General features: G+C 41.9%; 1 protein-coding gene across 32 annotated transcripts in view; it reads left to right on the top strand.

Moving 5' to 3' along the window:
- The window catches only part of NEB (nebulin), a 202,116-nt gene that overhangs the window by 159,364 nt on the left and 15,307 nt on the right, over positions 1 to 27,445 (top strand). For 29 of the 32 annotated variants that reach the window (XM_032857789.1, XM_032857787.1, XM_032857780.1 and 26 more), the window contains 25 exons: positions 123 to 227; positions 1,558 to 1,662; positions 3,809 to 3,913; positions 4,296 to 4,403; positions 5,023 to 5,127; positions 6,700 to 6,804; positions 7,217 to 7,321; positions 7,962 to 8,066; positions 8,155 to 8,265; positions 8,976 to 9,086; positions 9,326 to 9,427; positions 9,537 to 9,641; positions 11,807 to 11,917; positions 12,605 to 12,709; positions 13,260 to 13,364; positions 14,978 to 15,082; positions 16,516 to 16,626; positions 17,039 to 17,149; positions 17,634 to 17,747; positions 18,631 to 18,735; positions 22,267 to 22,371; positions 22,911 to 23,015; positions 23,666 to 23,758; positions 24,862 to 24,954; positions 27,301 to 27,393. In XM_032857789.1, coding sequence (XP_032713680.1) covers positions 123 to 227; positions 1,558 to 1,662; positions 3,809 to 3,913; positions 4,296 to 4,403; positions 5,023 to 5,127; positions 6,700 to 6,804; positions 7,217 to 7,321; positions 7,962 to 8,066; positions 8,155 to 8,265; positions 8,976 to 9,086; positions 9,326 to 9,427; positions 9,537 to 9,641; positions 11,807 to 11,917; positions 12,605 to 12,709; positions 13,260 to 13,364; positions 14,978 to 15,082; positions 16,516 to 16,626; positions 17,039 to 17,149; positions 17,634 to 17,747; positions 18,631 to 18,735; positions 22,267 to 22,371; positions 22,911 to 23,015; positions 23,666 to 23,758; positions 24,862 to 24,954; positions 27,301 to 27,393 — 2,628 coding nt within the window. Of the gene's footprint in view, positions 1 to 122; positions 228 to 1,557; positions 1,663 to 2,287; positions 2,393 to 3,808; positions 3,914 to 4,295; positions 4,404 to 5,022; positions 5,128 to 6,699; positions 6,805 to 7,216; positions 7,322 to 7,961; positions 8,067 to 8,154; positions 8,266 to 8,975; positions 9,087 to 9,325; positions 9,428 to 9,536; positions 9,642 to 11,806; positions 11,918 to 12,604; positions 12,710 to 13,259; positions 13,365 to 14,977; positions 15,083 to 16,515; positions 16,627 to 17,038; positions 17,150 to 17,633; positions 17,748 to 18,630; positions 18,736 to 22,266; positions 22,372 to 22,910; positions 23,016 to 23,665; positions 23,759 to 24,861; positions 24,955 to 27,300; positions 27,394 to 27,445 lie in introns of all 32 variants that reach the window. The other 3 variants (XM_032857791.1, XM_032857760.1, XM_032857765.1) reach the window with 3 other exon arrangements.

The following is a 27,445-nucleotide window of genomic DNA, read 5'->3' as shown; positions in this document are numbered from 1 at the left end:
TCAGTAATTACTTGTTAGCCTCCATGAATAAATCATCTCAGTTGTATGAGAGGATAAATGATATGTCTCATTCTTAAGGTAATCACAGCCTGCTATAAGTAACCATGTTCTTTTTTCTCTAGTATAAGTACAAAGAGGTATTTGAAAGGACGAAGTCAGATTTCAAGTATGTTGCAGATTGTCCAATCAATAAGCATTTCAAGTATGCAACTCAGTTGATGAATGAGGTACGTATGACTTGATCCATTTAAGCCTATTCAGTTCCCTTAAGAAGTCTATAGAGTTACTTGATTAAAACCCAATACATAAAATAACGGGAAGGTCAATTTAAATGTTGATTCAAGATAAAGATTTGGAAAGACTCTTATAATGTCATCATCTGATGGGCTCTACCAAAAGCAGAGTGAAGAGACTGTCCAGTGAATAAGTGAAAGGGACTGTCCAGAGTGGTGTGAGGGCCCCACCGCCATCATTGCCTCTGTTTGCACTAGCATAGGGCAGCACAGCTTTTTGGGGGACAAGAAGGAGGTCAAGGATTTTGTTCACTATCAGCCAAACTCCCTTAAACATTATATTGTCTAGAGTTGGGAGACTCCAAGGCTCAAGGTTAATTTGGCATCCCTTACCAGGGCACAGAAATGGCGGTGGTTGATAGATCCACCCCTAAGGGCATAGTTATGATTTTTGCAGTCGGATATATTGCCACTGTTACTCATACATTGGTGCAGAGAAGTATCCATTTGCACCCAAAATATTCCTTTATAGTCTACCTAGTCTTTCCTGGAACTGCTGTTGCCATAATTTAAATTCAGCTTAAAATGGCAGAAATGAGCAAGCTACAAATTAACTTACATTTGGATGGTTTTATATTTAATTTACTCTCTTTGGATTTTCTATGGATTTATGGAAATCAAAAAACAGTGTTAGAAAATTAGTAAAATGTATCTAAAAATGAAAATGTGGCCAGTGGTATATTTATTTCAATATGTGAATTTTTTGTTGTTTTTGTTATTTTTAACAACAAGGATTTAGTTCATTTTCAGTAGATGTCCACACAGGATGACTGAAGAATTATTGTCAGAAGCTTCCTAGGAATACAGTCTTGATAAATTTTGTTACTGTTTTATAATTTGCGAAGGATTTCCAGGGTCTCTTCTATAATCGAATTTACTACCATAAGAAAATTGGTAGAATTTGCCCACGATTATACTTTGATTCTCACAACCTTAGATAGTAAATCTATAGGTCATTAGTACCTTATTTAAGATGCCATAAAACCTAACATTGCTTATGGCCCCATATTTAAAGATGGAAGATGTTTAAGCACAAGGTTGTCCAATTTTGGTGTCATCAAATCAGATCTATCCCAAGTCCTAGCCTTCTCCAGGTGATCTTCAATCGACTGTCTTTACCTCCATGTTATTACTATTCCGGATGCTTTGGAAGCCCATCTCTAGAAATGACCTGTTTCTGGCTCTCTGGAGTGTTTATCTTGGGACATTTCTGTGTAGCCTTGAAGTTGTACTCTTGCCATAATTTGATATGATGTTTGAGCAGAAAAAATACAGAGCTGATTATGAGCAGCGGAAAGATAAATACCACCTGGTAGTCGATGAGCCTAGACATCTGCTGGCTAAGATCGCAGGCGACCAGATCAGTCAGGTACTGTGATGCGGCTGGCTGGACAGCCCAGGCAGGACTGTGCTCCAGATTTCTCATGAGATGTCGTGCCGTCTGCTGCAAGGATGTCATAGGTTCTGCCTATGATATTGGGATGTTCCGTTTCAAAGTATCTGTCTAGCCACCCAAAGAGCCCATGAGCTCTTTGAGTGTGCCAGTCCATACTCTGTGTCCTCACATGTGCTGTGGTGAAGATAAACAGAAAAGTTGGTCCTCTCACCCTTTATTCTCCTGGAGGATCTACTTGGAAACTGCAAATTGAGTTATAGAAGTGAAAACAAAGACACAAATTAATGGAAGGAAAGAGGACAGAACGCCTTAAACTGCATTTTTCTACTCCAGTGACGTCTTCTGTCCTGTAAGGCAGTGTTGGTGGGACTAGCTCTGTTACTCCCCTTTCGGGAGGATGACGGATTCTCCGCTGCAAGTATTGCAGTCATTCTGCTTGGTACTGCCCTGTAGTTAGTGTCTTCACCCACATGTATATTTGAGTACATGAAGTGTGTGTGCCTACATCTCTTCACTCAGAAGAGATTGGGATAGAGAGCCCTCTTCTCTCCTGTCTTCATAAGTCTCTTCTGTGCTTCACTGCTCTTTGCATGAACAGAGAAAATATAAATCTAGTGCCAAGATGCTTCTGAAACAAGGCTGTAATGAAATTCTACGTCCAGATATGTTGACTGCCCTCTACAACACACACATGTGGAGCCAGGTAATGTCTGATATGATGTGAAGACGTGACTGAGAAGCCTTGGGGGCACTGACATTACGCTTTCCTTGATTCCCTTTCCGGCTCCCTGCCCAGACTGGTTTCCTGCTGCATAAGTATTCATTCCTTACAAATGACCTCTGCCTGTGGCCACGTGTGACTGCGTGGCAGCCACATCCATATATCATCTAGTGCCTCCCAGTAAGAGTAACTGAGGCTGTTTTAGACTCTGTTTCCAAACTGGTATAACACTGATTTCAATTTTTTTAGTATTTGCCCCAAAGGAATGGATTCCTTAGGGATTGAGGATATAAGTAGATTCAGTGGCATCTAAAATATCTGAATAATGTTTTCATTTAATATCCGTTGTTCAGTGATCACTACAAGTGTACCATTTGGGAACGATGAGGGTCGTGGTGCAGCTCCTTGAGTATTGTACATATTTATGGCCCCTCTTGAGCTTGATGCTAATTTTCTAGGTTATTTCCAGCATATCTGTCCTCATACACACTTGTTGGCAGTGTAGCTGGTAACATTGTCTTCCTGCAAGGTCAGTTGAACCTCTTGCCACCACTTTTGCATCACGGAGGAAGGTACATTTGAAGCAGAAAAAATAAATAAATAAATAAAACCCAGATAATTGCTTAACTTCCAGATATTGATAAAATGCCATTGTTCCCACATGAAAAAAAAAAAAGAGCTTTTAATCAGTCTTTTGTATTAGAAGCTCATTTTATCACTTTAGTTTGACACCAGGTCAACATGTGAAAAGAGGGAGATGAGGTCTCCATAAGAACATCTTGTTTGCCTGAATTTGTCCCTTTGTTCTGATGTGATCATCAGATAGTCATGCATGACATTTTGTTGCGCTTTCTGTATCTGTACCGCTTTAAATGGCTTGTGTGCATGGGAAACACTCGTGACTTGGAAATTAAACAAAAAGTGAATGTCTTTTGAAAAATCAAATACTTTAAACCATATATACTCATTTTTTAATTTTATATCTGTTTCATCTTTGACATGGATATATACCTTAAGATATCATACATATTTGATGCAGCATATTTTAAGTGAATCATTATCTATCAGAGTCCAGAGAGCAAGGATCCTGTCATGGCTCCAGGATTCATTCTAGATGTGTCCCTTAGTTCATATTTTTTAACCTCATTGGGCCTGGGCTTCTAATGTATAAAAATATGGAAAATATCATTTCTTATTATGATTATTTGCCCACTCCATTACACTATTGCTATCAAATACAGTTTTATATTAAACATTTCTATTAAGATTTAAAAGAGAAAGTATGACCCCGTGGCTTATCTAATAATCCTATTTGCTATGGGACTCTTTTGAGGAAAATTACCCTCGTTAAAGCCCTTTATTCTGCTTCAAGTTAACTTGTTCTCTTCTGCAATTTAGATCAAGTACAGAAAAGATTATGAAAAATCAAAGGACAAGTTTACCTCAATCGTGGATACTCCAGAACACCTGCGTACCACAAAAGTCAACAAACAAATTAGTGACGTAAGTGCAAGAAACGCTGGATGGATTCTCAGACTCGGGGAGCGTTTGCAGATGTGGAGGGACATTTTTGATTGTCACAATGTCCGGAAGATTCTACTGCTGTTTAGTGGGAGGAAGGCAGGGATGTTAAATGTCCTGCTCTGCTCACAACTCTTCTTTTACAATAAAGAGTTATTCCAACTAAACTGGCAAACATGCCAATTTAGAGGCAGTGGAGCCTTAGCAGAAAGCAGGAAAGTGCCTGTTGATTTTATGGAATTCTCTTTCCTTTAGGTACACTCAAAAAGCACACAAAACACTTTGCATGCATATTTTTATGCTACATTATATTGTAAACTGAGATGCACAATATTGTCTCCTTCTGCTTTTCATTCTCCTTCAGATACTTTATAAGTTGGAATACAACAAGGCCAAGCCAAGAGGCTACACGACAATCCACGACACACCCATGTTGCTGCACGTCAGGAAGGTCAAAGATGAAGTCAGTGATGTAAGTATCAGAATGTTCGCAGCTCCTCTCATCTTGGGCTCTTTCTAACGTGACATAATGAACCCTGGTCCAGTTATTTATTCCTGCTCAGCAGTCAGCCAGTGGCTTTAAACCAAAATCATCCTTTTTTTTGCTGGTGATTCTGTGAACTGACTGGGCACAGCTGAGTGGATCCTCTCTGCCATGTGCCATGAAAAATGTTAAATACATCCAGTGCACTGTTTATGAAGGCAGGAATTATAAAGTATTTTTAAAATATTTTTTCACTTTTTTATGTTAAAATAAGTTTCGGCACTTCAAACATGAACATCACTTGTTCATAAACCTCTATTTGAACATTTCTCTGGAGCAGCCCATTCCCTCTCCCTGTAGAAAAATGAAGCATTTCTGTATCTGCTCCTCCAAACTTTCTGCTTATAACAATAACCAGAGATATTGATGAAAAATACGGACTTCGAGACCTTTCGAGGAAAGTGCGTGGTAGCATTTTTTCTTCACAACAGACTTAGTCTGCCTTATGAAACATTGTGTATTATAGTGATGGTTTTAATTTCTTGCCTTTTAATGCTTGGTAGGCCACTGTAAAAATTAACCTTGTCTCACTATGTTTCCTCCCCAGCTGAAATACAAAGAAGTTTACCAAAGAATTAAGTCCAACTGCACCATTGTGCCGGACTCTGTTCATATCAAAGCAGCCAAGGATGCCTACAAAGTCAACACCAACGTAAGTTCCAGAAACTTTCCCAAGGCTAATGGGGGATTTTGCTTCTGCAGGACACATGACCTCCTTTTACATCTCTTCAGGTGATTGAGCTCTAATGAGTCTGGATCAAGAGTTAGCCCCAGCAGCATGACTGCTGGTGCTGGAATCTAAATGCTGCTTTTGCTTCTCGCAGAGGAGAGTGGGGAAGAGCCAAGGTGGCCAAACGTGTGCCACAGTGTTACATCCACTCAGCCTCTCTGCCAGGTGGCTGAGAAATAGGAGATTTAATTCTGGAACGAAGGTTGCATGTGGGAAAGTGTCTTGTCATTTTTCATTCCCTCTACCCTCTATATCTTCATCTTGTCCTGCTTTAGAACCTGATTCTTCTGGAAAACACACACACACATGCATATGCACATGCAAACAAGCACATTTTAGTCACTTGAGGCTGTCAGAAGTTAGCCTATGTTTTTCTCCTGCTCACCTTAAAGCCTCAACCACAGCGATATTTTGTGCATTTTGAGGAGTATTAACTTTTAAAATATATATAAATTTCTTACATAATGAAACCATTATAACCTAGTGAATGCCCCTAGTGTCAGAGAGAACGTATATTAATCAGGGTCCGCAAATACCTTAGGGGTAGGCAGGTCGCTTGCAGGTGTCCCGAGGATGGATTGAGGGCTGGGTCGGTAGCAGGATGGGTGTGTGAAAAAGCAAACACATTATAATGTACGATGTAGAGTCGAGGTAGTGGGTGTACAGGTATTCTCTAGGATTCTTGCAGCTCTGTTGTAGGTTTGAAAAATTTGACAATAACTGGAGAAAACTCAGGGTATCATAAAGCAAACCTCATGAAAAGCTCCTCAAAAGCATGCAGAGTTGATGAGGTGCAAAATATACCTTGACAGAACAATGAAGAGTGAGGAAAGAAATGTGCCTGCTGTTGAGGGCTCTTCCCAGGACACAGATTAAGCTCTTTGTGCTCCTGTGCCTCAGATTTGGCCCCAGGCAGCCACCCGCGGCCAGCTCAGGGAAGGTCTAGCAAGTGTGGGAGCCTCTCTGGAGCCAGTCTCTGGCGGTTTGAATCCCAGCTCTGTCATTCACGAGCTGCCTCCCCTTGGGCAGTTTAACCCGCTGGTTGGTTCCTAAGCTGTCAATTTCGTGCAGCCGTTGCAACCATTAAATGAGGTAGTAGTTAGTAAGCACTGAGAAAAGTGCCTGGCATGAAATGAGTACTCTAAATTTAATCATTTAAAAAAGATCAAGCCTGAGTTTAGCTAGATGTTGAAAGTCCTTGACTCTGAAGATGATAAAGCTACACCGACAGTGAAAGGAATTGTAGAATTATTTTACTTGGAGGCCTTTAAAATTTTTAGCCCCTATTTTGAGACAAAATGGTCCCATGAGACGACCTCTTCTGTGGCTGACTAGTGGCATAAATTGTCCAGAAATATTAACTGGGGCTCTCGCTTGCATAAAGAACCATGATTTTATGTATGTTGAGATGCACAATGTGTCCCTCCAGGCCACGTGCGGTTATGAATTCAGCCCATGGAACGAAATGACCTATTTTTGTCTTGTTACAAACAGCTGGACTACAAGAAGCAGTATGAAGCCAACAAAGCCTACTGGAGGTGGACCCCTGATCGACCAGACTTCATCCAGGCAGCCAAGTCGTCCCTACAGCAGAGCGATGTGAGAAGGGACGGATGGTCGGGCTCTCTGACACACCTGAGACAGAAGCATGAATAATCACTCATAATAACTGCTGCTCTGGGTGTCAGCCTAGCACACTTGACATCCCAAAAGGATGGGGGGTGATGTGAGGAGGGGAAGGCAAGCGCAGGAAGCAGACCTGTGGTCTCCCACAGCTGGGCACAGGCACTAGGGTGTAGAGTCCTGAGTGAGGCTGCGGAGGAACTGGGGGTGAGCGGGTGGGAAGGACTTGGTCCTGGCCACAGGGCTGGAGACAGGGAGCCCAGCATGCAGTGAGGGGCCAGGAAGCCTCTGCCCCCTTTTTGATAGCAAGTCTTCCTAGCACCCTTTAAAGGAGAATTACAGATTACAGTAAATGCCAGCTTCTTCCTTTGCCTTTCTTCTGTTTCAGGTTGAGTATAAACTGGACCGAGAGTTCCTCAAAGGTTGCAAGCTTTCTGTCACTGATGATAAAGACATGGTGCTGGCCCTGAGGAATTCTTTAATAGAAAGTGACGTAAGTATCCAGTGCCTCCCATGACACCTAACCCACTTCAGTGGCACGGTCCCCAGAGACACCAAGGAAGGACAGAGGAGGCTGCTGGTGTAGGAGCTCAGGCGCAGGTCCTGAAATACGACCCTGTCCCCAGTGAGCGTGCCAGTGACATGGCAGAGCAGGGTGACAGGCAGGGGAAGCTTTAAAATCCAGGTGACCATTCTCAATGTATACTGCACTGCGAGATCATTCACACATCAAGAATTGGGAGCTGACGTTCTGGCTGGATCCTATGAGGAAACATTTGGTTTTGAGTGATCATATTCTTTCTTTGTTTCTTCATCTGTAAAGGAGAAGTAATAATTCCTCCCAGTATTCAGGAGCAGATCAAATGACATATTCAAAAGTCCTTTGAACTAAGACTAGGGGTATAAAGATTCATCATGAGATCCATTTTGATCATCATTAAAGCCTCAACTTGGAAGAGAGAAAGTCTTTTTGTATAGTTCCCAAGATTTCCAAACATCAGATCTTTTATTGAGTTTAGTGTCCTTACTGTCAGTGATTCTGTTTTCCCAGCTCTATCTAGTGACTCAGGGACTGAGTAAATATATACCAGATACCCAGAGGAGCTAAATCTATATTTTTTGCACCCCTGCAGCTGAAATACAAAGAGAAACATGTCAAGGAAAGAGGAACCTGCCATGCTGTGCCTGACACTCCTCAGATCCTCCTGGCAAAGACTGTCAGCAATCTGGTGTCTGAGGTAACCTTCCAGCAACATATGCTCTGCTTCCCTCTTGGGCTAATGCCCCAGGCACACACTCTAACAGGCTCTCTGTGGATTCCCTCAGAACAAGTACAAGGACTATGTCAAGAAGCACCTGGCCCAGGGCTCGTACACAACACTGCCAGAGACCAGGGACACCATCCATGTCAAGGAAGTGACCAAGAATGTCAGTGACGTAAGTGACCAGCCCCAGGACTCTTGGCTGCAGCAATACTACTTTACCTTAGAATCCAGGGAAATCTGGGGCGAGCTGCCTTTTTGCTTCTAAGTGCCTTCCTGTACATCGCTTCACCCTTACCGTCATCAATGCCTATGTGTGAATTTTCAATTCTGCTTTAAAGGAGGACTCCATATTTATTAGGTTTCCTATTATGGCAACTATGGCAAATGGACATTTTGCCACAGGACCTGTTATCTACAATATAAGATGTTAGTAACCTAGCGTTAATAAAAGGAGGAAGCGTTGCTGATTGAGAATGGCCAGTCCGATCATTAAACTGCTGAACAGTTTTAGAGAAGTAAAATCACTACTTCGTAATTAAGTAATCCCTGCCCACTTTGTCCTTATCAATAATGCTTTCATAATCTTGCTATTATATTTTTATGAGCCTTTATGGTTTCATATGTTTTCTAAAGCTAGAAATGGGAAATGAAAGAGTTTAATTTGCTTGTAGTCCGTTCTCCCAAGATTGCCTTGTGTTTCAAGTGTTGGGCTCCAGGACAGACAGGACAAGGAAGAGCTAGCATATGGATAAGAGATCCAGGTTCCAGACTGATGCCCGCATGGGGAGCCATGGATTTTCATGGAGATCTCACAGCTCTTCAAGTAAACCAGTTCTTTTCCCAGATTCCTCTGCTCACATAAGTAATTCTGGCTCTATTTAGACAAATTACAAAAAGAAGTTCGTCAAGGAGAAAGGGAAATCCAACTACTCCATCATGCTGGAGCCCCCGGACGTGAAGCATGCTATGGAGGTGGCCAAGAAGCAGAGCAATGTAAGCTCCCCTGTCCACGCTCTCCACGGTCCTGCTGAGCCAGTGGATCCCACCTTGGCGCCTAGCAGGCTGGTGCAATTGAGTGGTATTCCTAATTTCCCTCTCTGGTAGTTTAGAAAATACGGTGGTTTAAAAAATTGGTTTGGTTTTAATAAAAGGGTTGTTTGTGCTTGATGAGGACTTTTTCAAAGATAGCCTATCTTCCACATGAGTAAACATTCTTTTCTCTCCAAATAAAGGTCGCATACAAAAAAGATGCCAAGGAAAACCTGCATTACACCACGGTGGCTGATCGGCCAGACATCAAGAAGGCCACGCAGGCAGCCAAACAGGCCAGTGAGGTACGTGTGTGGTGAAAATGGACCTGCTCCCCAGAGGTCACGGCCACCGAGTATGACAAGGCACCCACCTCTTAGAATGTATTGCCCATCTCGGTTTTCTTTGATTCAGGTGGAGTACAGAGCCAAGCACCGCAAGGAAGGCAGCCATGGGTTAAGCATGCTTGGTCGCCCAGACATTGAAATGGCCAAGAAGGCAGCCAGGCTGAGCAGCCAGGTAATCCAGATGGGTGTGTGGCAGCTCTCACGTGAAGAACCTCGCAGGAAGACGGGATTCCCAGCAGGGAAGTGCAGAAGTAGCAACAAGAGAGATCCTGGGTCTTGGAGAGCACTGCTGAGCTTTGAAAAATTAGATTGTAAAAGTCTAGCAAGGACCTTTGTCTCTTACTTCTCTCTGAGATCTTCAGGCCTTTCTCACTCTCCACTTTTCCACTTATAGGTGTGTGTCTAGATATTTGAGTGCTTAACAGTCTTCAGGAAGAGAAATATCAGCTTGTGAGGTCCTACTGGCACCTCTCCTCAGGTAGTGAGATTGTATCCCAAGGGTGGCATTCACACTTGAGTCACCTGTGGGAATTTAACAGGCAAGTGTCATGAAATGAAAAACTTCTAGAACCCAACCAGATGCAGTCACTCTTATTCTGCCGTTCAGCATCCATGTATTACATGACTGGGCTAAGAACTAAGGGGGTGAACGGATGTCCTCAACCTTATGTCCATAGATAAATAATTACACTTTGGAGTGAAAAGTAATCAAGGTATATCCAGGGTGCTGAGGGGACATGCCTCATTCTGTTGAGTTTTCCTGTAAATCATCATTTTCAGCTATTTTACATAGGCATGACAGCTCTTTTCCTTTCATTCAATTAAATCACATTTATTGAGCAAGTCTACTCCATCATCTTCTATCGAGCAAGTCTACTCTATCTTCCTACTCCAAGCGGCATGTTCCAGAGGGAGGGGGTGCACAGAAGTAAATCTTTCAAGAAAGTTCTATAGCATTCCACACGTTTCAACACAAAATCAACAGAAAAGAGTGTAACTTGGTCAGTCCCCTTACTGAGGTTAGGAAAGTAGATGAGCAAAAGGAAAAGAGATGTCAGCTTGCTGATGTCAGTCCTACATCCCTGATGAGTGCATTAGTTTTCTTCAAATGCCTCATCACAGCAGCATCATAAGATGCAGCCTGTGCCTCTGCCCTCTCCTTTGGCCTTTGAGGTATTCTACGCAAGTATCAAGTATCAGCCAGGCATCAAAGTCAGTATAGGGGAGGCCCCACACTGGGAAGCCCCTGTGGGGCTGGGGTCACACCGAGAAGTTACAGTCCCTGAGACAAGCCTTCCAGAGAAAGTAAACCTTCCACATCTGAGGTTTGATGTAGGATTAGAAATGCAAGCCTCTCAATTTTCAGAAACAGCAAAGTCTTCAAAATTTCAACATCAAATCTTTTCTTTGTTTTTACCTTGATGATGGCATGACCTTGGAACATTTTAAAAAATATATTAAAATTTGGAGTGGCTGTTAGTAGAGTAAGCTGGTATTTATGCTTATTTTTTAAATTAAAGTTAGCCCTTTGCATATTCTTTTTTGTATCCTACAGGTATACTTAATCTTATTTTTATCATTATGGCAAAACATCTCTCTTCTAGATAAAAATCGTATTGAAGGGCTTTGCCCCACACACTCTGTTCTTTTTTACTCAGAAATTATGCCATTTTTTTTGCTGCATTTTAAGAAATCAAAATGATATAGCCAAAGTACTACTTTAAAATTATAATAAATTCTCCTAATTTAACAGATTCCTTATGTCTCACTCTTCTGGATCATTTACAACCCCTCTTTAAACTCCTTACGGGTGACCTAAAATGCCTTTGGTTTCACTGGCTACTAGGGTCAGAAGGCTCCAAATCATTAGATCACTGAATGTAGCCTGAAGCCTTTACCCTTATTCCTCTTACTTTCGTTTTGCACTAAAAAGAGGTGATTTGTGATGTAATGAGCACTGGAGGTAATATGCAACTGATAAATTATTGGACGCTACATTAAGATGTACTATAGGTTGGCTAATTGAATTTAAATCAAAAAATAAATTAGCTGTTGGTTGATTAAAAAAAAAAAGATGATTATCTTTCCTACTTCTGGATAATATAAAAATGAGCAAGGCGAATACCGTAGCACTCATTCTTACCCTTGACTCCCTGTTGCCCCAACATAACTATTGGTTGTGCTCTTTTTTTACTCTTAAAAGCATACTAGTGTGGATAATAAGTTATATGATCCCTTTATGTATAACATATTCTTTGTATTTGTATTTCCTCCATTTCTTAGTTTGCGAATTAATTGACGTTCAGAAATAATCTGGAGTTTCTCATTTGCTATTAGGTGAAATACCGAGAAAATTTCAACAAAGAGAAGGGCAAAACACCGCAATTCAATCCAAAAGACAGCCAGCTCTACAAAGTCATGAAAGATGCTAACAATCTCGCAAGTGAGGTATGTTTTTTTTTTAATTGTGGCAAAATATATAACATGAAATTCGTCATTTTAACTATTTTTAAACGTATGATTGAGTGCTCTCAGAGCACTCAGAAGAACGCTCTTGATCTCGGCGTTGTAAGTTTGAGCCCCACGGGTGTGGAGATCAGTAAATAAATAAAATGTACAGTTCAGTGGCATTGATTACATTCACAGTGTTGTCCAACAGTCACCATTATTTCTATCACCCCAAACAGAAACTGTACAACCATTAAGCTAGAACTCCATTCCTCTCTCCCCCCATCCTCTCGTAACCTCTATAATCTATTTTCTGTCTCAATGAATTTGTCTACTAGAGAATCTTCTCTAAGTGGGACCATACAGTAATTGTCCTTTGTTTGTCTGCATTACTTCACTTAGCATCATGTTTTCAAGGTTCATCCTTGTCATAGCACTTGTCAGAATTGCATTTCTTCTCGTGACTAAATCATATCCCATTGTGTATATACACATTTTACTTCTCCATTCATCTGTTTATGGACACTTGAGCCACTTTCCACTTTGTAGTTACTGCAAGCGAGGTGTGTGCATTTTTATCACCAGCTCCAGAATTTATTTCAGGATGGGACCTCTTCCATGGCTTCCGTCGGTACTGTCTGCCGGTTCCTATTTATGTGATTTCATTCTTCCCCCCCTCACATGCAGGTTAAATATAAGGCCGACCTGAAGAAACTTCACAAGCCTGTGACTGATATGAAGGAATCTCTGATAATGAATCATGTGCTGAATACCAGCCACCTTGCCAGTTCTGTAAGCTCAGTCGTTTGCTGTAGAAACGGCATGTTTCACCCATTTGCAGCTGAACTCCTTTGCTGAGCTCGCATACATCTCCTCCTCTGCTCCCGGGACACCAGATTTATGAGAAAGCTCTTTCATGTGAAGGCATCCTTCCAAGTTACGGCATTAGTCTACCAACTCTCCACGGATTGTGACACCTCTCCGAATGTGAAAAAGCTTTTGTTCTTAGAATATTTAATCTTTTTATTTTCCAATTGACTAAGCCCTTCCCTCCTTCGAAGGACATAGAATCGTGGTTTGGGATAATTTTTTTCACTTTTGACTTTTCACACCTCCTTTGCATATGCCATATAACCTAAGGACTGGCCATCCGGGATTAACCGGGCAGTTCTGGACATGGCTCTTCCTCCTCTGACACATTTGTGTAACCCCCCACTTAGCGTTTGCTGCTCTTAGTGTGGTCTTGACAATGCTGCTGTGTAAATGTCTAACCTAAAGAGGAAAAACCGAAATGCTGAGCAGCTTTTCCAATGCATGTGCCTTTGTGCCTTCTTCCCCTCAGTACCAGTACAAGAAGAACTATGAGAAGAGTAAAGGCCACTACCACACGATACCTGATAATCTGGAGCAGCTTCATCTCAAGGAGGCCACAGAGTTGCAGAGCATAGTAAGTCAGTCCAGACTGTTTCCTGATGTGCGTTCAGCTACAGTGTCAAAAATGTTCATAAATGCCCCCTCAGAATGGTAGTAATAATTTTAGTAACGATTGCTGGAGGAAAATATCCAGGGATACAGGGGAGCTTGGAATTTAGCAGCATTTTGAAACAAAATATTATGCTATAAATAACAGCATCAACACGTATTGAAGAAATAGTCTCTATGCATGCAGTGTGTGTTATTCAGATCACTGATGGGCTGGAAGCATAAAGATTATGCCACGAGGGGGATAATCCCCTTACCATAACCCCAGTGTTCCCTCATGAGTCTCCACCCCAGCTTAGGAAACCTTGCAATGATGGGAGGGAGCCTTTGGAGGATTTTGAGCAGAAAAGTAACATGATTAGATCTACCGTTGAAATATTTGTGGGTATTTAAGGAGTCGAAAATTTGTAAAATAATGAAGATTCTCAAAAGAAAGGACTCAGAGAAAGAGTTTGCTATCACATGACTTCCTCTGTCACATAACCAGAATTATTTAGGTTCCCTGTTGGGCATTAACAGAAAGGGCAAAATTACTAGAAGTGTCTTCATGTCGACTGTGAAGCAGCCTGTGCCCCCAGATTTCTATTTTCAGCAAGGTGGCTGAGACTGAGCATTGCCATGAAGATGTTGGGTGGACAAGGGCCTCTGCCTCTCTGACTTTCCATTTCTGAATATCTGTGGGCCGCCCCCACTCCTAATTGCAGGTCCTCATCCTCCTTTGGATTGGGGCATTGTATTTGTAAGGATGAGGATACTGTATTTGTAAAATAGCACTGGGGCTCTTTTGAGAACATCAAATTTCTTAGTAAGTCAGTCGACAGGTAAACCAGTTCTCATTTTTATATGAACTACTATTGGCTGCATTGAATATGGGACTCATTATGACCTAGATCCAGTTCTTGACATAGAAAGTTGTACGTGTTCTCTCTCGAATAGAGACCCCAGGTCTCTGATAAAAGTCCTCATGAAAGACAAACTGGAGATCTTTCCCAGAAATATTGACAGATACTGTAGTTACAGTGTTCACATCTACACCTATCAGATCTCAGCCGACCTTCTCGGATGGGTGATGGTCCCCATGCATTTCCTTCCCTTGATCTGTCTCTTAGCTGATTTCTTCTGCAATGATTCTTTTGTTTCCTTGAATTGAACACAAATTTGATTTAAGGATGTTTTCTCCCATGCAACAACAAAAAAGGTACTAGATCTGAAACATAAGAACCTGTTTTGAGTGGCAATGAGATGCCACCCATGTGGACTAATGTATCAGTTAAAAAAATACTATCCCGGGGCACCTGGGTGGCTCAGTGGGTTAAAGCCACTGCCTTCAGCTCAGGTCATGATCCCAGGGTCCTGGGATCGAGCCCCGCATCAGGCTCTCTGCTCAGCGGGGAGCCTGCCTCCCCTTCTCTCTCTCTCTGCCTGCCTCCCCTTCTCTCTCTCTCCCTACTTGTGATCTCTGTCTGTCGAATAAATAAATAAAATCTTTAAAAAAAAAAAATACTATCCCTACACTAGTCTCTGTCTGGGAATTGGCTGGAGGAGATCTATCTATCTAATAAAGCTCTTCATCACTAGGTGAAATACAAAGAAAAGTATGAAAAGGAACGGGGAAAGCCCATGTTGGACTTTGAAACACCAACGTACATCACTGCCAAAGAGTCTCAGCAAATGCAAAGTGGGGTGAGTCCTGTGAAACACACCACACCGCAAACATGCCGTCAAGCTGTTCAAGACCAGCTCTGCCCACACACATGTATCCAGCCTTCTGGTATCCAAAAGTAGTAGATGATGGAACTTGTTTTCATGTGCTCACTAAAATGTTTCCATATCAAATCTTATGGTTCAGTTATACTAAATGTTCCAAACAGTAAATATTTAGCATCTATGTTTTATTTCAACTCTTTTATTTTCATAGAACATAGAACATAATTTTCATTAGAACATAGCAGACTAGTAACTCTGAAATTATATTGAATAATATGAATTTTTCTTGGATAAATGAAAAGTTCCCTCTGCACAGACCCACCCTTGGCTTTAGATTACTCTTAATAGGAAGTCCCAGGCCAAACAAAAGAGTAATGATCAAGATGTTTATCAAAACATCAGATGTCAAGATGCCATATTTCCTATATTAGAAATGTAAGCACAAGTATCTTAAAAAAATTTTTTTTTTCTTTTTAACCAATGACAGAGAACAATGGAATCTTATTTTGAATTTTAGAAAGTGTTTTCATTAGGAAACAGACTTATTTTGGGTTGCTTTTTACTTCTCCCCTGTGGGGCAGATCCCCAAACATAAAGATAAATGGTTGTTAATAAAGTAGAACTTTGTGAAGCTTTCTGGTATAAAGAAGGCCAAATAATCAAAAGTTTAACATAACTTCATAAAACTGGTGAATCTGGGTAAAGGGTCTATGGAAGTTCCTTGTACTAGCCTTGCAACTTTTCTGTAAGTTTAAAATTCTATCAAAATTAAAAATTATTAGAATGGAGTTCTAGCATTTATTCTAAGTCTCCTGATGAGACACCCTAGACCAGGGATTGGAGAGGAGATGGGGGAGCTTGTGACTCTCTCAGTGGAGGACAAAATCTTAGGATTTCTCCATGTTTTCATTGGCCACTTTATTCAGAGATTACAAATAAGAAGTCATGACTATTAAAAAGGCCAAATTTGCATTTCGTGCCCTCAGGCTCTTCTTCCTCTGCGGTGTTATTTTCCTCTTACTTACTTTTAGTTCAGAAGTAAACTCTTGTTGCCTCAGGAGAGATGACAGCAGATTCAGAGTCTTGGTGGCACAGGCTGCCTTCCACTGGCCTTCCCTGCTGTGAGGCAGACAGTGGGGCAGCCCCAGAAGCAGTGCTGGACATATGAATGAGGAGCCCAACAAGGCTTCTTAAATTCTGAGTCTCCTTGAGGCTGTTTGTTGTAAACAAAATATTTCCAGAACAACCACACTACGTTTCAAATGAGTGACCTTTAGCAAAACAATGATACAGTTAAGGGGTCATACATGGAAGGACTGTGTTGTAATTTTTTTTTCTTCCTAGGTTTGAGAAACAAGTTGTAATAAAGATTCTTTTTTTAATTTGTGTTTCCTTCCTAATCACATTAGAAAGAATATAGGAGAGATTATGAAGAGTCCATTAAAGGCAGAAACCTGACAGGCCTGGAGGTCACACCAGCTTTATTACATGTCAAATATGCAACCAAAATAGCCAGCGAGGTAGTGCCCACGTGGTCTTTGCTTTCGCTCTTGATCCCAATAATTACACTAATGACACTCATCAGTGTGATCCTTCTACCATTTTCATCACCATCTAACTTTTGCGGGTTTCAAGTTGGGTTCACATGTGTTTGGTATTACCACCTAATCTCTTACCCACGTTAATTCTTCTCATTTTTTAACTGAATACCTAACGAAATGTGCTAGTTTCTTATTTGATATTTCATATCAACCAATGAAGCTTATACCCCACCTTTATCATATCTTTAATCACTAAACTGTCACTACTTAAAACTGGAGGGTTTGGTTTTGTTTTGTTTTGTTTGTCTTTGCTTGTTTGTTTTTCCTTTTCATCTAAGAGGAATGATCCAGGCTTTCTTGTCAGTGATGTTGCTTTTGTTTTGTGATACAGAAAGAATACAGGAAAGACCTAGAGGAAAGCATCCGTGGGAAGGGTCTCAGTGAAATGGAAGACACACCTGACATGCTGAGAGCAAAGAACGCCACTCAGATCCTCAATGAGGTAGGATTGGAGCGTCTTCTCCTCCCTAGCCAAGTTACACAAAAAAAAGGGAAAGAAGAGAGATAGAGGTTTGAATTTCAAATTCCATATCCAACGTGGTTATTAACTGTTAAATAAAATATATCTCAGTTTCCAGTGAGTCAATATTATAGTTCGTGTCCATTGGCTGTCGTAATCTGTTATTTATCTAATAGGATTTGATTTGATCATGAACCATTTGGTGTGCTCATTTAAATTAAAAAACCACACTGGAGTGTTATGCACCTAAGTTCGGGACTAGTTATATAGCAAACCAGATTTAAAATGTCCTTTTTACTTTAAGTTGCTAAAAGTGTTCAAAAGGAAGCCTTACATGTTGACGGGGAATAGCAAAGGTGAACACTAGCAACCAAATAGTGGTATAGTACGTAGATTTACAGTATCTTTGTGCATTGACTACCTCGTCGTGGAAGTTGGGTAACTCTTGTTTTAAATGCTGCTACAGAAAGAATATAAGAGAGACTTGGAGCTGGAAGTCAAAGGAAGAGGCCTGAATGCCATGGCCAATGAAACTCCCGACTTCATGAGGGCCAAGAATGCTACTGATATTGCCAGTCAGGTCAGTGCTACTGTTCCATGTCAACCTTTTAAAAAAAAAAAAAAAAAAGGAAAGAAAGAAAAGAAAAAAATAAAAGTGATTACAAGGGCACAGTGTTGTCCTTCTATTATCTTGCTTGGTTGATTAATAGTACTGTGTCTAGAGTGGCATTTTAAAATATCTACCTGGTGAAATCCATTCTGATAGAAAGAGCAGAGACCTTTTTTTCATCTCTCTTTCTGAGTCTATAGCCACAAAAGACATTCAGAGCACAGGGTAGAATTTGGGGAGCTTGAAGCTAGGACAGATTCGGACATCCTGGTCTGGTTTCTTAGTCAATATCCACAGCCCCCTTGCTTGGCAGGGAGCCTGCTTCCTCCTCTCTCTCTGCCTGCCTCTCTGCCTCCTTGTGTATACTCTCTCTCTGAGACAAATAAATAAAATCTTAAAAAAAAAAAAAAATACCCACAGCCCCATTCGGCACCAAGAATTCCTTGCTTAGGACATTTGGGGAGTTCTTTCTTTGCCTTCTCTCAGGATCTAAATTTAAAAGGTAGTTTTTAACATCCCACATTATCTTTTGCTTATTTGTTCTGCTCCTAGCTCTTAGGTATGTAAACAGTCCATACCTTACTCCGTGTTGATTATCTCTCTCCTTTCCCACTCTTTCTCTCTCCCCAGCCCCTGTGCCCAACTAGATAGTAAGTCTTTCAACAACTAGGACTCAACCTTTCTGAATCTCACTCTTTAGTACGAAGCTATAACCACAAGAGGAAAACTATATGTTGAGTCTCAAATGAATGAATCCTTTTGGAAAAGAAATACTGACCACCCCATACTCAAATGAAATCAACAAATATGTACATTGCAAACATTTTCCTAAGTGTTGGGTGTTCTTTTGCAGATTAAGTATAAGCAGTTAGCAGAAATGGAAAAAGCCAATTTCACTTCTGTGGTTGATACTCCGGAGATCATTCATGCCCAGCAAGTCAAGAACCTTTCAAGCCAGGTAAGGACGTTCATCGCAATATCACTCATAGACCCCAGTCATGAAATCTTTCCATTAATACCCAAGTAGGCTCTTTCAAATCACAGATTTGCCCAGTAAAGGAGAGGAGATTCTTCTGTGATGCAAGTTTGAGTCAGAGGTCAGATTTCTGTATCAGAATTAAGATAGATTTCATGAGGGAACTTTGAGGTACTGAGGAACTCTTACATGGTAGCATCTGTGTTAACGAAACAGTATTTTAACCTGTAAAATCTCCTATAATGTGGATGTAAACTGTATGTGTGAATCTGGAAGGAACAAAATAAATAGTCCATACCTGGATTGTCAATCTCCTTAACCAGATTGACCTATGACATCCCCAGCAACCACTCGATCTAACCCTACTTCCTCTGTGAGGGATAACTCTGAGAAATGGAGGAAAGTACGAGGTCTTTCATACACCAGGATGTACCCCTGTTGGTTTTAATCTTCAGTGATATCAGAGATCTGCAATTTAAGAAGCTCCCAACTGTCTTCTGAGCAATGAATTATAAAGCCATAGTGGCCTGAGAGGGGCTGTGCTTTATAAACACAGGGGAGTATAGGTTTCCTGGCCCACCCTGGAATTCTGAAGCTAGTTATCCTGATGTTGGGCCTGGAAATTTGTTTTTATTTGTTTGTTTGTTTTTGTTTGTTTTTAATCTTCACAAGTGATCTCTTAGTGGCCAGTTGGGTCAGGGGAATCATGGATTTAAGTCCTTCGTTAGCAACATATAATTTTATATCCTAAAATAAGAAATGAAGAAGTATCAATAGAGAATGGTTTATTTAAGAAACAGATATATTCAAATGGAAGAAACGAACCTTTGGGGGGGAGGTGGGGGTGGGGAAGCATTTTATTACCAAAATTATCTGGGCCCCAAACTACCACGTTGTGTTCATTGAAGGAGGCTAATACTTTTGAGGCTATGAGAGGCTTGCCAGCCCTATAACCTTGAGCCTTTTCCCATTGCTAATCTTTAAGGAAAACCCCAGAGCGTAGGCCTATTCGAGGGAAGATTGAAGCGGCTCACTCTTTCTCTTGGAACTTTCCTCCGCTAGGTTCCTCAAGGCCTAAGACATGGCCAGGCAGGTTCCTTCCTTCCCGGTTCAGATTAGTATTTACCTTTCAGTGGCACAGAGGTACTGGTGCTTTCTACAAAATTGCTTCTCCATTTCCAGTGAAAAGTATGTATTTTATGTCTTGTAAGTCTCATACCGGGAGTCAATGCAAGCACTGTGAACAGACCTACAAATTCAGGATAATATACTAAGTATTTCCTAATGCCTTTCCTCTCAGAATACCCGCCAAGTTCCAAGTGCAAGCTAACCACTCCTCTTAGTGACTAGCACTAGCTTAGCAAATCGGCTAAGGCAGCTTTTGCTAATCTTAAGAAAATAAAACAAAAAGAAAAGGAGGACTGGTCTTACCCCTTTCCCAGGACAGTGAGAACTATCTGCCTTATGTTTGCATAACTAAGAGGAGTCATTCAGGTGACTTTTTCCTGGAACAAGGAAGGTGGTGAGCATCTTTCTTCCCAGAAATCTTTGTTTTAACTGGCTTCCTGTTCAAAGTCTAGGCTGTAATCTCTTATTGGTTGAAAGGGCTTCTTTGTTGCCTTCGAGGAGATTAAATCTTTCAATGCATAAATGTAATTCATAATTTGTGTGTAATACAATTTAGATGAAAGAGATATAGAAGGAATAGTTTTATCCCCTTGCAAATTAGCGAGCCTTTCCTCAGCCCTCCACACCCAAACTTCCCTGAAAAGTGGGAGAAACTGGAGCTAAATAAAGATGGAGAGAAAAGTGAAAGGACTCAGTGATAAGCAATAAGAGCAAACTCTGGCCCTAAGGTGGAGTAAGCGTTCTGATCACTGATTGCGGAAGATTAATGGAAGTGAATTCTCTCAGTCTCGGGGGCTGATGGCACAGATGTGGGGGGAGGAGGAGGCAGAGTGGTGCCCAAGTGGGGTGTATCTCAACTAGATGGGGGCACCAGATGTGGGCCCATTATCAGGTGGAAGCTGGTGGCCCTGGCGGTGAAAGAATTCTACCTTAGGTAGAAGTTTGCCTCAGACACCACAGGGGTGGAGGGCAGGACAGCAGAGAGGCACTCTGTGAGGAGGTGGGGGGGGGGCTGTTTTTCAAGGGGTAAGATGCGTAGGGCAACTTAACGGAATTCTCTGTTTGGTAACTGTGCCTCATTGTAAGTCATCCACTGGTCAGTTAGGGTTTGTGGATATTTTCAGCGGGGTCTCCTCATGGGCTTTTCTGCATCCCATTGATCAAGCCTGTTTGCCTGCCAGCGGCCTCCACACAGCCAAGGCAGGAAAAGCCGGAGAACGGTGATGGCTGGCTCAGCCGTGGCCGGTCAGCTGGTCATAATGGTGGCCTCAGGTCTGTTCAGTAGAGCCTCTAGTCAGAACCGCATTCTGGAAGCGCCTGCTGGTCCTGCCTGCCTCTTGTGTCTGGTAGCCAGGAACCCCAACACACCTGTGCAGAGCTCAGCAAAAATCTCCTTGCCAGCAGCTTTACAGAGGCCTGCTGATGGCTCTCAACCTTCCTGCTTTTCTTTCCCTGCATGTTGGTCGTGTGGCTCCTGGCTAAACAGCCCCATCCGCTTCAGAGTAGACCCCCCATTGCCAGGAGCCTGGTTGTCTATCACCTTCCTCTGTGGACCAGCCAGCAAGGGCCTCCTTCTGCTGTCTTTGCCGTGACAGTGGGTTTTAGTAAATATCCATGCTCAGTTCTCCCAGAAAGAAAAGACCTGGTGCTCACTGACCACGAGAGGGCTCTGCTTTAGAACTCCCTAACATCCGCGAACAGTCCTGAAACCACGAAGGACTTTCCTTCTGCTGAGCAGGAACGGCAGTTGTAGGTCCCATTGGCCCATTTCCCTGTGGTAGTCATGGAAAGGCCTACTTAGCCAGAGCAGCTCCATCTTGGTTGAACAGCCATTTTGTTGTTTATGCAGTAACACTTAAACTGACCCTGCCCGCCTCCCCAGGGGACTGACTTACATGCACGTCCAGGTAACCAGTCCCAGGTAACAGAGCCCAAATACAAGGGCAGGTCAGGCCAGGTGGACACATCCAATCAGTGGGGTGTGCATACTGTCTCCCTAGCTACCAAGGAGTGTGGGCCCAATTCTGACTAAGGTGATAGGCTAGTTCAGATAGCTACTATGGGGTGAATTGTAATTCAGTTGGCCACCTGTGTGGGACCTCGCATGACTGTGCAGCTTTGCGTAACTTTTTGTAACTGTGTGTTACAACCTCCTTGGCCACTGTGTGTGGCCAGGCTCAACCACGTGGCCTTTGCCCTTTAAAAGTTAGTCTGTAAGGCAGGGAGGGGTTGCCCTCTCTGTAAGAGGCAGCCCCGAAGGGTCGGTTTGATTCTCGATGCTTGGCACGAAATAAAGTTTTGCTTGATCTTCGCTTTTTATCAGTCTCGCTCCTTTGATCACGGACCCATCAGTCACCATCCTTATTTCTTGGAATCTGTTTTCAGAAAAAGTACAAGGAAGATGCAGAGAAGTGCATGTCCTATTATGAGACTGTTTTGGACACCCCAGAGATACAGAGAGTCCGGGAGAACCAAAAGAACTTCAGCCTTGTAAGTTTTTGTTGACCCTAAGACACAGCCCACTGATACCTGGGATAAGGTGGGCACAGTGGTGCCTCTGGGCATAGACAATGGGCCTTGCCTCCGAGAGGGGGCTGTGGGGCCGCCCTACGCAACTCCCACCTGTGGGCCAGGAAACATGTGCTCCATTCTTCTTCAAGATCACTTTATAGTCCCCAAATCACAGCATGAAATACCACTGCTACTTTGTTAGTGGCTTCTTGTCACTGTATGTGAACTATTGCCATCTTCTATTAGTGGTAACATCTGTCTTTTTCAAAATTAATTCAGGTAGGGATGCATTTTTTTAAAATCTAACTTGATACTCTACCATTTTTAGGGTTTTTAAAAGAATTTTATAACATTCTTATTAAAGAATTTCCCTTCAGCTATTTGAGTATGATTATTATGGCGTAGATGTTTGGTTTTTGTGTTAATTTGGATTTTAACTTCCCTTACACAATTGAGACAATTTAAAATACATTTTAAAATGTTGAAATCTTAACAAGATGTTTACTCTTTGTTCATAGCTCCAATACCAGTGTGACCTTAAAAACAGTAAAGGAAAAGTTACAGTTGTTCAAGACACGCCAGAAATACTGCGTGTTAAAGAAAATCAAAAGAATTTCAGCTCGGTATACTTACTATTTATTTTCCATTTAATGCTAACCTAATACTTACATTCTCCTCCTTAAAAATATGCTAGCCTCAATTTGATTCAGACAATTAACATCTAACCTCCCCAGTTAATACTAGTGGTTATTTGATAAAATTTCCCATACTTTGCTCTAAACACATCACTCCAGAAACCATTTGAAATAACACCTTAAATCTGCTAACAGAGTAACTTTTCTTTCTTTTTAATTTTTTTAATCCCACAGCAATAACATGTGTTGTCTTGCTCCATGAAGGTGGATTTCTTTTTGACATTGTGATTTCTCCTATTATCCTTCCCCAGAATAAATGACTTTACATTTCTTTAATGGATTTTGTTTCCCATAGAGGGGTCTTTTTTTAAATCAGCATTTTCCCAGTTTTTCTCATCCTGTATTGATACAGTACAATAATTTTAAAAGAAATCTCAAGATTTGGAAAGTCGTCCTTGTTGTAAATATGGCAGGAGTTCTGATGCTGACATGGAAGACGTCAGATCCTCTGGCACACGGCTAAGAACATTCTCTAGTGTCCTTTGTTTTCACAGAAGCCATGTTTCCTAGTCTTCCTCCAGGAATTGCTGGGCTTTCTTTTCTTCTGTGTAACATTGTCCTGATTCTGAATGCCCCAGGTTTTATACAAAGAGGATGTCTCGCCGGGAACGGCAATCGGAAAGACCCCTGAAATGATGAGAGTGAAGCAAACACAGGATCACATTAGCTCGGTAAAGACACGCCCCACAACCCACCCTCCCACCCCGCCACCCCGCCCAGTCCCTCCCCCATAGACTCATCCGCTGCGTTTTCTGCCTGCCTCGGATCATTTACTTTGAGGGCTGAGCTGCACTCAAAATTTTTGTCACCAGAAGAAGCTGAAGCTGCTGAAGTTGGTGCTTGTAGTGAGGGCCATTCCCCAGTCAGTGCAGCCCGGGCAGGTGGCAGGAAGGGAGGTTACCTGTGGGAAATGAAGAAGAGGCCTGTGTCAGAGCAAACCAGAGCTGGACAGTGGTTAAAGTGGTCAAACCAGATTTTATTCAGGACTGTTGCAATAAGGGAAAGAGATCTCAGTATGGAACTGGGCTGAATTCCAAAAACTGCAAGGAAGAGTAAGGATTTCTAATTGGGGGGCGGGGGGGGGGGGGGGGGGGGGGGGGGGGGGGGAAAGGGAGCCGGGGCGGGGGCGGGGGGGACGATAGAAAATATCAGGGGTAAGAGGGGTTCTGCCTGAACCTGCCTAACATGATTTTTGCTGGTGGCAGGCCAGGGTGACCAGACGTTGCCTGGTGGGGCTGGTGGAGTAAGGAATTTGGTCAGATATCAAGGGTGAAGACATACCAAGGGTGGGGGGTTTCTGGCTAAACTGACTTAGCAGGATTCTTGCTAAGATCAGGCGATACAGAGATAGACTCGGAAATCCAAAAGTCGAGGCCTCTTTGGGAAGAAGATTCAGAGGACCCTGACTGAAGTTTAGTCAGGGAGAGACTCCTTGTCACTTGTAAGAAAATAGAATATGTTAAAGTCGAAAATTCAAACTTCCTGGGTATATGTTGTGAATGTATTTGTCCTAGCCAAACGAACTTGGATAGAACATCTGAGTGCACAGGAAAGATAAGGGGCTATAGTCTGAGTATGGACTCCCTAACCACCTCACCCCTAACGGACAGGAGAGCGACCAAGAGTCCTTGCGCATGGCATTGTTCCCTGACCCGGTGTTGGAATGGAGCCCCGTGCACACTAAGTATAGAGTTTGTATTATTTAACTGTGACTTTACAAACTGCAGAGCTCCTAACCAAACACATGTACGTGTTCCCACTTTTATATTTGCAGGTGAGGTATAAGGAAGCTATTGGCCAAGGAACCCCAATTCCTGACCTGCCAGAAGTAAAACGTGTTAAAGAGACACAGAAGCACATTAGCTCGGTAATGGCCCGTGGGCTCAGCATATTTGTGCACCCAGTCACGTCCTGGTTGCTCCCTAGCTCCGGGAGTGGGGTGAATGGTGGGCTGGGAATGGTGTGAACCTCCCTCCATCCTAGCTAAGAAACCTCTGTCTTCACACCATTCAGGAGCAGAAGGGACTTGGCTTCTTTAACGATCACACCTACGCTTTCTAGAGTAAAAAGTGCCAATGGTAGAAATTAGGTTATCAGACTGACCTGGAGTTAAAAGATATAAACATAAAAATGACAAAGTATTATACATTTTATGTATATTATGATATATTAGATAATTGGTATATAAATTTTAATTTTATATAATTATAACATACATATATAATATTACATAATATCATATGTAATATTTTGTGTTTCTCCAGTGTATATATTTGCATGTATGTGTCTCTTGGGACACCCTCCTCTCTCCGGAAAAACTCTAGGTAGACTTATGAAGTCCCTGCAGTCTTCTCCTCTCCCTTTCAAAAACTTGTGCCCCATATCCTCTGCTATTTTGCAGATGCAGTGTATGTTAAGGTGCTGGCTGTCCTCCCTCTACCCACAATGACATACTATATATTAAGCATGTTCTCTGTGAGGAATTTCAGGCACCTGTGATAGTGGATATGTGTCGGGGGGTGTCCCTCACACCTTAAATAATCAGGTTAAGCATACGTTTCTCCCAACCTCTGTCAGGTTAGCCCAGTCTCTGCTCCCCATCCCAACACATACACACACACACACACACACACACACACTCTCTCTCTCTCTCTCTCTCTCTCTCTTTCACTCACTCACCCACTCAGCTTTCCCAACCATAAGCACATTGCAAGCAGTCGCTGGCTGCTAGCAAGAGACCCTGTGGAGTTTGGGAAATAGTTTATGGCCAATAAAAGCTGAGGGCCTTGGTCTTAGAGATTCTGCTTGTCACTGGATGACTGAATTCTCATTTTGTTGCCATTGGGAGACACTTGATATTTCTCTTTCAAGTTGTTCATATTATTTAGATCTCTTTCCTGTCTCACTCTTCTCTTATACTCTGGCTTCCTTGTGGTACAAATTATGTAGAGTTTTGAGTCCACACACACACACACACACACACACACACACACACACAAAAAGCCTTTAGTCACTTTTTTTTTTTTTCCTTTAGTCACTTTTGATTGCAACTTCCTGTCTCTCTGATTATGTTTTGTTCTGTTATCCAGGCTCTCGGTTCTGCTGCTTTGCTGGGTAAAGAAACACAAGTTTATATTAAAAAAGCAGATTTTTAAAGATCCCTCAAAGTTTCCCAGCAAAACAAAGATAGCACCCCTAGTTTGTCAGTGATCGGGGGAATTAATCTGTGACTTAAACCCTCTGCACTGTTCCTGTTGCTCCCAATCCATTCTCAAGTACACCCTTGACCCATTTATTTAAAAAGAATTCATTCATTCCTTTAGGCTGACAATTCTTAAGAGGGAAGAAGGAAAAGAAGGGGGCCAGAGGTTCAGGAAGTTCCTTACGCCCTTCCTTAAAATTTATAGACCTTAGATATGACCCCTAAAAAATAGGGACTTCCCTCAGTTTGAGAAACACTAGTTTACATGCTCCAACAACCATCAGTAGGAATTTCAGGGTCAGATGCTCTTTCTGAAAAATATACTTTTAAGTCTCCTCATATTAACAGTACCTACAGACTAGGCGCCCCCTAGGAATTTTCAGTAGAAAATACAAAACAAACTTTCTAAACCTGAAGGAATAGAGTATCATATGATTAGAAAATTTTAAACCAAGGAACCCATTTATTAAGTACAAATCTACTGTGAACCCACTAATAGTAAATGTTATGAAATGGTTCAGTTTTTCTCATTGTTGAATTTATTATTTTTTAATGCATTTTAGGAATGTTCTAAGTGTTGACAATAGAAAATGCATAATTTAGTACCAAGTGTTCAAGGGTAGTAAAGTCATTTTTTTTTTTTAAAGATTTTATTTATTTATTTGACAGACGGAAATCACAAGTAGGCAGAGGGACAGGCAGAGAGAGAGGGAGGAAGCAGGCTCCCTGCTGAGCAGAGAGCCCGATGCGGGGCTCGATTCCAGGACCCTGGGATCATGACCTGAGCCGAAGGCAGAGGCTTAACCCACTGAGCCACCCAGGCGCCCCATAAAGTCACTTTTGAAGAGGGAACATAAATGTTTGTGGAATTTGTTTTCCTTCTTCCTCGTATGTCATACCTGAAAGCTAGATTGTTTTAGGAGTTTCCACCACATAGCTCACAGATGTAGCTGTAATCCAAAGGATTCATGGTCATTTCACCTTTCTGGCTATTCTAATTATTGTCTACAGGTTATGTACAAAGAAAACTTGGGAACAGGCATTCCAACCCCTGTCACTCCAGAGATTGAGAGAGTCAAACGCAATCAAGAGAACTTTAGCTCGGTATTTACAAATATATCAAATAATTTGAAACTCTGTTTCCCCACTTAAAAGT

Source organism: Lontra canadensis, unplaced genomic scaffold (genome assembly GCF_010015895.1).
Source record: "Lontra canadensis isolate GAN:19392208 unplaced genomic scaffold, GSC_riverotter_1.0 scaffold13, whole genome shotgun sequence".
Taxonomy (NCBI): domain Eukaryota; kingdom Metazoa; phylum Chordata; class Mammalia; order Carnivora; family Mustelidae; genus Lontra; species Lontra canadensis.
Note: the sequence above shows the minus strand (reverse complement) of the source record. Positions and strands in the feature narration are given on the sequence as shown.